This window comes from Bombina bombina, chromosome 4, assembly GCF_027579735.1.
Source record: "Bombina bombina isolate aBomBom1 chromosome 4, aBomBom1.pri, whole genome shotgun sequence".
Classification (NCBI taxonomy): Eukaryota; Metazoa; Chordata; class Amphibia; order Anura; family Bombinatoridae; genus Bombina; species Bombina bombina.
This window is the reverse complement of record NC_069502.1, coordinates 908,452,202-908,462,903: the sequence shown is the minus strand read 5'-3', so window position 1 is coordinate 908,462,903 and position 10,702 is coordinate 908,452,202. Positions and strand designations below refer to the sequence as shown.

Here is a 10,702-nt window from a genome sequence, read left to right as displayed (position 1 = left end):
ATCTATGCTTATACATGTATATTACAAAAATGCTTCTATTCAAAACTGAAATGCATCCATGTGGATTCCAATTTTGTCTGGAATGTCCCTTTAAGTAAAAGAGCATTGTTTGTTAAATATAAACTGAAAACATTTGGAAATAAGTTTCTTTGGCCTTACCTCAAATGCTTGTAGTTTAGAGGCAATGTCCTGTAAAATATATCGCTGGTCAAACATGGCACTTTTTATTTCACTCCACTGCTCCTCGATATCCCTACACTCATTTAAGTAGACGCTGGACACCTCTTCTGGTGCTCGCTTCTCCAGCAGTTTCGTTTCAGAGTAAAGTTTATCGACATTTGTTTTATGACCATCCAATGTCTGTGCAAGACTCTGGAAAGGAGAATGTTATCAATTATAACCAACTACATTCCAAAAACAATACAGACTTTTATGTAACTTCATTTCCTTTTATGGATTGGTTCATAACATCATTTTTTTCTAGTAGAGTTAAAGGGTCAGCTAAGTCAAAATTTCACTTAAATGGATTGAACAGATCAGGAAGCTTTATGCAACTTGCCAATTTACTTCAAGCATCAGTTATGCTTAATTCTCTTGGTATCCTTTGTTAAAGAACAATGCTAGGTGAGTTTAGGAATGTGCACGTGCCTTTAGCCATCTGGAAGCTGTGTTTCGAATAATATATATCGCAATGTTATACATAGTTGCAAACACTGCTGCTATAGACTGCTAAAAACACGTGCACGCTCCTAAACTCTTATTAGCCTACCTAGATTTTAATCTTCAACAAAGAATACCAAGAAAACACAGCAAACTTGATAGTAGAAGACATTTTAAAAGTTGTTTAAAATTGCATCATGAAAGTTTAATTTGTTCTCTTGATATCTTTTGTTAAAGAAAAAACCTAGGCAAACTCAGGGGCGTGCAAGTGCCTTTAGCCATCTACGATCTACATAGTTGCAAACACTGCTGCCTAAACTGTCAAAAATAAGTGCACACTGCTAAACTCCTATCCTACTTGACTTTACTGTCCCTTTAAATAATTCAGACGCGCATTTTATGTGTGTTTACAAATCATGTCAGTTGTTTCAAAAAAATATTAAAATGTTTATATATATATATGAACAGTATATAGCGACCTCTTTTGGAATTTGAAGGCAAACATTTGACCTTGTACAACAAACGACCAGAACCACAAGAACCAGCGACGGTGAGGAAGTTAAAAATAAATAAAATGAAAACTGGCAACCTGCAGGATTTATTTCTTTTCTTTCAACCCAAGAAGAGAGAGAGAAACAGTGTGGTGGAAGCCGTCCCAACTTGATCCTGGACCAGGTCCATACAAAATCCTACCCCATTTGTAAAGCAGTAGTTTATAGAGATGACAATCAAAAACACAATGCAAATTCCTCTACAAAGTGAGCAAGTTCTCTTTTGTAACCTGATAATTCTTCCCAAAAAAAGGATTGTGTTAAGGTCACCCAACATGAAAACCCCCATAAACAGAATGTCCTTTGCCGAACATCATGAATGTCACGTAAATAGTCTTTCATTTTCATTAGATAAATATTATTGCTGCGTGCATCACTTTACATTGTACATTTGAAGAAGAAAAATATTGACAGCCAAATGGTAGAAAACCAATTTATTTAGCAGACTTTTTTTAAATGTTGTCCCATGCGCTGATACATATTCCCCACACATATGAAAAACAGTGTTACACATGCAAACATGTACAATAATAAACTACATTGTACACAGTCTATCACTATTTTTCGCCCACGATATATCATCCTCAAAATAATCCAAAATTAACATATTAATTAAATGCCATTAATACAAATAATAAAAATAAAAAATGTCAGTAAAATATTAAACAGCACATTACAATATTAAAGGGACACTGAACCCAAATTTTTTCTTTCGTGATTCAGATAGAGCATGACATTTTAAGCAACATTCTAATTTACCCCTATTATCAAATTTTCTTCATTCTCTTGGTATCTTTATTTGAAATATAAGAATTTAAGTTTAGATGCCGGCCCATTTTTGGTGAACAACCTGGGTTGTCCTTGCTGATTGGTGGATAAATTCATCCACCAATAAAAAAGTGCTGTCCAGAGGACTGAACCAAAAAAAGCTTAGATGCCTTCTTTTTCAAATAAATATAGCAAGAGAATGAAGAAAAATTGATAATAGGAGTAAATTAGAAAGTTGCTTAAAGTTGCATGCTCTATATGAATCACAAAAGAAAAAAAACAGAATTTATGTTTACCTGATAAATTACTTTCTCCAACGGTGTGTCCGGTCCACGGCGTCATCCTTACTTGTGGGATATTCTCTTCCCCAACAGGAAATGGCAAAGAGCCCAGCAAAGCTGGTCACATGATCCCTCCTAGGCTCCGCCTACCCCAGTCATTCGACCGACGTAAAGGAGGAATATTTGCATAGGAGAAACCATATGATACCGTGGTGACTGTAGTTAAAGAAAATAAATTATCAGACCTGATTAAAAAACCAGGGCGGGCCGTGGACCGGACACACCGTTGGAGAAAGTAATTTATCAGGTAAACATAAATTCTGTTTTCTCCAACATAGGTGTGTCCGGTCCACGGCGTCATCCTTACTTGTGGGAACCAATACCAAAGCTTTAGGACACGGATGAAGGGAGGGAGCAAATCAGGTCACCTAAATGGAAGGCACCACGGCTTGCAAAACCTTTCTCCCAAAAATAGCCTCAGAAGAAGCAAAAGTATCAAACTTGTAAAATTTGGTAAAAGTGTGCAGTGAAGACCAAGTCGCTGCCTTACATATCTGATCAACAGAAGCCTCGTTCTTGAAGGCCCATGTGGAAGCCACAGCCCTAGTGGAATGAGCTGTGATTCTTTCAGGAGGCTGCCGTCCGGCAGTCTCATAAGCCAATCTGATGATGCTTTTAATCCAAAAAGAGAGAGAGGTAGAAGTTGCTTTTTGACCTCTCCTTTTACCAGAATAAACAACAAACAAGGAAGATGTTTGTCTAAAATCCTTTGTAGCATCTAAATAGAATTTTAGAGCGCGAACAACATCCAAATTGTGCAACAAACGTTCCTTCTTTGAAACTGGATTCGGACACAAAGAAGGCACTACTATCTCCTGGTTAATGTTTTTGTTAGAAACAACTTTCGGAAGAAAACCAGGTTTAGTACGTAAAACCACCTTATCTGCATGGAACACCAGATAAGGAGGAGAACACTGCAGAGCAGATAATTCTGAAACTCTTCTAGCAGAAGAAATTGCAACCAAAAACAAAACTTTCCAAGATAATAACTTAATATCAACGGAATGTAAGGGTTCAAACGGAACCCCCTGAAGAACTGAAAGAACTAAATTGAGACTCCAAGGAGGAGTCAAAGGTTTGTAAACAGGCTTGATTCTAACCAGAGCCTGAACAAAGGCTTGAACATCTGGCACAGCTGCCAGCTTTTTGTGAAGTAACACAGACAAGGCAGAAATCTGTCCCTTCAAGGAACTTGCAGATAATCCTTTCTCCAATCCTTCTTGAAGAAAGGATAGAATCTTAGGAATTTTTACCTTGTCCCAAGGGAATCCTTTAGATTCACACCAACAGATATATTTTTTCCATATTTTGTGGTAAATTTTTCTAGTTACAGGCTTTCTGGCCTGAACAAGAGTATCAATAACAGAATCTGAGAACCCTCGCTTTGATAAGATCAAGCGTTCAATCTCCAAGCAGTCAGTTGGAGTGAGACCAGATTCGGATGTTCGAACGGACCTTGAACAAGAAGGTCTCGTCTCAAAGGTAGCTTCCATGGTGGAGCCGATGACATATTCACCAGGTCTGCATACCAAGTCCTGCGTGGCCACGCAGGAGCTATCAAGATCACCGATGCCCTCTCCTGATTGATCCTGGCTACCAGCCTGGGGATGAGAGGAAACGGCGGGAATACATAAGCTAGTTTGAAGGTCCAAGGTGCTACTAGTGCATCTACTAGAGTCGCCTTGGGATCCCTGGATCTGGACCCGTAGCAAGGAACCTTGAAGTTCTGACGAGAGGCCATCAGATCCATGTCTGGAATGCCCCACAGTTGAGTAATTTGGGCAAAGATTTCCGGATGGAGTTCCCACTCCCCCGGATGTAATGTCTGACGACTCAGAAAATCCGCTTCCCAATTTTCCACTCCTGGGATGTGGATTGCAGACAAGTGGCAGGAGTGAGTCTCCGCCCATTGAATGATTTTGGTCACTTCTTCCATCGCCAGGGAACTCCTTGTTCCCCCCTGATGGTTGATGTACGCAACAGTCGTCATGTTGTCTGATTGAAACCGTATGAACTTGGCCTTTGCTAGCTGAGGCCAAGCCTTGAGAGCATTGAGTATCGCTCTCAGTTCCAGAATATTTATCGGTAGAAGAGATTCTTCCCGAGACCAAAGACCCTGAGCTTTCAGGGGTCCCCAGACCGCGCCCCAGCCCATCAGACTGGCGTCGGTCGTGACAATGACCCACTCTGGTCTGCGGAAGCTCATCCCCTGTGACAGGTTGTCCAGGGACAGCCACCAACGGAGTGAATCTCTGGTCCTCTGATTTACTTGTATCGTCGGAGACAAGTCTGTATGGTCCCCATTCCACTGACTGAGCATGCACAGTTGTAATGGTCTTAGATGAATGCGCGCAAAAGGAACTATGTCCATTGCCGCTACCATCAAACCTATTACTTCCATGCACTGCGCTATGGAAGGAAGAGGAACGGAATGAAGTATTTGACAAGAGTTTAGAAGTTTTGTTTTTCTGGCTTCTGTCAGAAAAATCCTCATTTCTAAGGAGTCTATTATTGTTCCCAAGAAGGGAACCCTCGTTGACGGAGATAGAGAACTCTTTTCTACGTTCACTTTCCATCCGTGAGATCTGAGAAAGGCCAGGACAATGTCCGTGTGAGCCTTTGCTAGAGGAAGGGACGACGCTTGAATCAGAATGTCGTCCAAGTAAGGTACTACTGCAATGCCCCTTGGTCTTAGCACCGCTAGAAGGGACCCTAGTACCTTTGTGAAAATCCTTGGAGCAGTGGCTAATCCGAACGGAAGTGCCACGAACTGGTAATGCTTGTCCAGGAATGCGAACCTTAGGAACCGATGATGTTCCTTGTGGATAGGAATATGTAGATACGCATCCTTTAAATCCACCGTGGTCATGAATTGACCTTCCTGGATGGAAGGAAGAATTGTTCGAATGGTTTCCATTTTGAACGATGGAACCTTGAGAAACTTGTTTAGGATCTTGAGATCTAAGATTGGTCTGAACGTTCCCTCTTTTTTGGGAACTATGAACAGATTGGAGTAGAACCCCATCCCTTGTTCTCCTAATGGAACAGGATGAATCACTCCCATTTTTAACAGGTCTTCTACACAATGTAAGAATGCCTGTTTTTTTATGTGGTCTGAAGACAATTGAGACCTGTGGAACCTCCCCCTTGGGGGAAGCCCCTTGAATTCCAGAAGATAACCTTGGGAGACTATTTCTAGCGCCCAAGGATCCAGAACATCTCTTGCCCAAGCCTGAGCGAAGAGAGAGAGTCTGCCCCCCACCAGATCCGGTCCCGGATCGGGGGCCAACATCTCATGCTGTCTTGGTAGCAGTGGCAGGTTTCTTGGCCTGCTTTCCCTCGTTCCAGCCTTGCATTGGTCTCCAGGCTGGCTTGGCTTGAGAAGTATTACCCTCTTGCTTAGAGGACGTAGCACTTGGGGCTGGTCCGTTTCTACGAAAGGGACGAAAATTAGGTTTATTTTTGGCCTTGAAAGACCTATCCTGAGGAAGGGCGTGGCCCTTGCCCCCAGTGATATCAGAGATAATCTCTTTCAAGTCAGGGCCAAACAGCGTTTTCCCCTTGAAAGGAATGTTAAGCAATTTGTTCTTGGAAGACGCATCCGCTGACCAAGATTTTAACCAAAGCGCTCTGCGCGCCACAATAGCAAACCCAGAATTTTTCGCCGCTAACCTAGCCAATTGCAAAGTGGCGTCTAGGGTGAAAGAATTAGCCAATTTGAGAGCACGGATTCTGTCCATAATCTCCTCATAAGAAGGAGAATTACTAGTGATCGCCTTTTCTAGCTCATCGAACCAGAAACACGCGGCTGTAGTGACAGGGACAATGCATGAAATTGGTTGTAGAAGGTAACCTTGCTGAACAAACATCTTTTTAAGCAAACCTTCTAATTTTTTATCCATAGGATCTTTGAAAGCACAACTATCTTCTATGGGTATAGTGGTGCGTTTGTTTAGAGTAGAAACCGCCCCCTCGACCTTGGGGACTGTCTGCCATAAGTCCTTTCTGGGGTCGACCATAGGAAACAATTTTTTAAATATGGGGGGAGGGACGAAAGGTATACCGGGCCTTTCCCATTCTTTATTTACAATGTCCGCCACCCGCTTGGGTATAGGAAAAGCTTCGGGGGGCCCCGGGACCTCTAGGAACTTGTCCATTTTACATAGTTTCTCTGGGATGACCAAATTCTCACAATCATCCAGAGTGGATAACACCTCCTTAAGCAGAGCGCAGAGATGTTCCAACTTAAATTTAAATGTAATCACATCAGGTTCAGCTTGTTGAGAAATTTTCCCTGAATCTGAAATTTCTCCCTCAGACAAAACCTCCCTGGCCCCCTCAGACTGGTGTAGGGGCCCTTCAGAAACAATATCATCAGCGTCCTCATGCTCTTCAGTATTTTCTAAAACAGAGCAGTCACGCTTTCGCTGATAAGTGGGCATTTTGGCTAAAATGTTTTTGATAGAATTATCCATTACAGCCGTTAATTGTTGCATAGTAAGGAGTATTGGCGCGCTAGATGTACTAGGGGCCTCCTGTGTGGGCAAGACTGGTGTAGACGAAGGAGGGGATGATGCAGTACCATGCTTACTCCCCTCACTTGAGGAATCATCTTGGGCATCATTTTCTCTAAATTTTGTGTCACATAAATCACATCTATTTAAATGAGAAGGAACCTTGGCTTCCCCACATTCAGAACACAGTCTATCTGGCAGTTCAGACATGTTAAACAGGCATAAACTTGATAACAAAGTACAAAAAACGTTTTAAAATAAAACCGTTACTGTCACTTTAAATTTTAAACTGAACACACTTTATTACTGCAATTGCGAAAATGTATGAATGAATTGTTCAAAATTCACCAAAATTTCTTAAAGCCTTAAAAGTATTGCACACCAAATTTGGAAGCTTTAACCCTTAAAATAACGGAACCGGAGCCGTTTTTATATTTAACCCCTTTACAGTCCCTGGTATCTGCTTTGCTGAGACCCAACCAAGCCCAAAGGGGAATACGATACCAAATGACGCCTTCAGAAAGTCTTTTCTATGTATCAGAGCTCCTCACACATGCATCTGCATGTCATGCTTCTCAAAAACAAGTGCGCAATACAGGCGCGAAAATGAGACTCTGCCTATGATTAGGGAAAGCCCCTAGAGAATAAGGTGTCCAATACAGTGCCTGCCGGTTATTTTACAAAATTCCCAAGATTAAAATAATTCCTCAAGGCTATGGAGTATAAAATATGTTTATATATATATCGATTTAGCCCAGAAAATGCCTACAGTCTTAAAAAGCCCTTGTGAAGCCCTTATTTACTGTCTGTAATAAAAATGGCTTACCGGATCCCATAGGGAAAATGACAGCTTCCAGCATTACATCGTCTTGTTAGAATGTGTCATACCTCAAGCAGCAAAAGTCTGCTCACTGTTCCCCCAACTGAAGTTAATTCCTCTCAACAGTCCTGTGTGGAACAGCCATCGATTTTAGTAACGGTTGCTAAAATAATTTTCCTCTTACAAACAGAAATCTTCATCTCTTTTCTGTTTCAGAGTAAATAGTACATACCAGCACTATTTTAAAATAACAAACTCTTGATTGAATAATAAAAACTACAGTTAAACACTAAAAAACTCTAAGCCATCTCCGTGGAGATGTTGCCTGTACAACGGCAAAGAGAATGACTGGGGTAGGCGGAGCCTAGGAGGGATCATGTGACCAGCTTTGCTGGGCTCTTTGCCATTTCCTGTTGGGGAAGAGAATATCCCACAAGTAAGGATGACGCCGTGGACCGGACACACCTATGTTGGAGAAATTTGGGTTCAGTGTCCCTTTAAACAAGCAATACCATCTTGGAGGCATTTGATTGGCACCAAATTTATTCTGCAGCATGATAATGACTCCAAACATAGAGCCAAGGTCATTAAGAACTATCTCCAGCATAAAGAAGAAACAGAATCCCTGGAAGTGACTGTACGGCCCCCGCAGAGCCCTGATTTCAACATCATCAAATCTTCCGGGATTAAATGAAGAAACAGAAGCAACGGAGGCTGCCTAAATCCACAGAAGAACTAGGGTAAATTCTCCAAGATGTTTGGAAAAAAAACTACCTGAAGAATTAATGCTGTTTTGAAGGTGGTCAAGCTAAATATGTATTTGATTTATACATATTTCTATACACAAACACACACATATAAAATATATATCATTTACTCAGGGGACGTATAGTATACCTGCATATACACACAGCTATGCCGTTATGGAGAGGTTATCTGATCTTACCTTTGTCTGCTGCAGAGCCCTCTCCACTGTCATAGGGTCACAGAGACCAATTAAAGGGGACTGCAATTTATGCTGACATTCTGCCAATGTTTCTTTTATTGTTTGCCGTGTGTCCAGGTAAACTTGGCTGGGCTGGTAATCCAAGGCTTCAGAAAAAAAAAATGAGATTTATTGCATCAGTGTTAAAAGTGGTTCTAGTTATACAAGACGCAGTGATAAAGTAAATATAAATAAATATATAGTTAACATCATCAATGGGATGATACACCTGTGTTTATAATAAAGAAATAGTGTGGGTGATAAAATTATACCTATTTATTGTATTTGTCTACACTAAACTTTTTTAATGAAACTAATATGTTTAGGTTTGCCCCCTCTCAAGATGTTTATGAGTTCAGGATCACTTGGTGTGAGCATGGGTAAGTAAATCAGGTCATGTCACTTTTAAAGGGACATTGTACTGAAACATTTTCTCCCCTTTAATGTGTTCCCTATTCACCTTTACATTTATTTTTGTGTCTGAAATAGCTGGTTTTGCTCATTTAACCCCTCAGCTTCTGTAAGAGCTTCAATCATTCCAGTCTCTCCAGTAGACATTTTATTCTATAGAACTACTTTGCTAAAAGCTTACTCATTTCCCTATTAGTTAATGAATGTGATAAGTAAAAAATACAGGAGCTAAAAAGAAAGGAAACCTCAGAGGCTGGAGAAAGAACTCAGTGGATTTACCCCAGTGGATATTTACCAACCTCAGAGGCTGGAGAAAGAACTCAGTGGATTTACCCCAGTGGATATTTACCAACACAAGAGTCTGAGATAAAAATGTGGTTGATAGTTAACAAAGAGGAAGCGAATCCAAAGTATTTTTATCTACATTGTTTTGTTCTTATGAGAATTTGATGTGAACTGTTCACATCAAGAATTGTCTGAATGAGATGAAACCTCAGTTTGGATTTTGAGAGACATTTCATCAGTTTATTATCATCAATTAATTAAAAAAAATAAAGAATCCGGTAATAATTAAACGTAATCTCCCATATTATATACGTTACTTGGATATATTTTTAGAGTATTACCAGTAATGCCCATTAAACAGCAGTTATAATTATCTCTATCCATACCCCTTTAAATTGCTCAGATAAATTACTAACCTTTCTGAAAGTGATGATATTTTTGTTCCACTTGATTTTTTATTCTGTTGTACCTGTCACTGAGGCCATTCATACTGGATTGGATAAATTCTGGAGCATTAGGATAGGAAGCAAGTGACAATGACTTTGATTTTAAACTTTCAACCCTGGAGGACATGCCATTTAGATTTGTAAACTTTTGCTGTAAAGGAAAAAATAAATGAGCAGGATTATTTATGGTTTAAAGTAAAAACAAAACAAAGCAAAAACCCTACCAGTAGATTTTCTGACATATTCAAAATGACTTCCATTTTCCATGCTTCTTGTATCATGTGACATACATTAGCCAATCACAAAACACACACACACAGTGCACATTTTTATAATCAAATTAAATTGGAAGTTTTTCCTTAGTTTTTTTTTTTTTTTAGATTGGATTGTATTTCTGAATCATTTAAAAGTCTCATAAAACCCAACATTTTTCTTTCATGATTAGAACAGAGCATACACATTTAAAAACGTTTTCAATTTACTTCTTTTGTCAAATTGACTTTGTTCTCATGGTATTCTAGGTTGAAGAGATATTAAGATAGACAGCATGCACATTTATCGAGCTGTACATGACAGGAAACCCTACTGCCACCTACTGTTCTTACAACTGTATAACAGTTATAAAACATCTACCATATATTGCTCCAGTCACGTGCATGCCCCTACACCGTCCTACCTGTGTTTCAACAAAGGATACAAAAAGAATGAAGCAAATTTGATTATTGAAGTAAATTAGAAAGTTTTTTTTTTATTTTTTTTTTATTTTACACTATCTGAACCATGAAATACATTTTTAGGGTCCCTTTTAAAGGGGCACTAAAGTTGAAACTTTAAAGTGATAAAAAGGACTAAATATATCATGGGTGCTGCCATTATTGAACCTAAGTTACACTGCAGGTATATCAAGGACAGCTGCTGCAC

General features: G+C 39.8%; 1 protein-coding gene across 5 annotated transcripts in view; it reads right to left on the bottom strand.

Moving 5' to 3' along the window:
- The window catches only part of UTRN (utrophin), a 1,395,536-nt gene that overhangs the window by 1,000,110 nt on the left and 384,724 nt on the right, over positions 1-10,702 (bottom strand). For all 5 annotated transcript variants that reach the window (XM_053711837.1, XM_053711835.1, XM_053711836.1 and 2 more), the window contains 3 exons: positions 9,752-9,932; positions 8,601-8,746; positions 160-372 (listed from right to left, as the gene is read on the bottom strand). In XM_053711837.1, the coding sequence (XP_053567812.1) occupies positions 160-372; positions 8,601-8,746; positions 9,752-9,932 (540 nt within the window). The remainder of the gene's footprint in view (positions 1-159; positions 373-8,600; positions 8,747-9,751; positions 9,933-10,702) is intronic.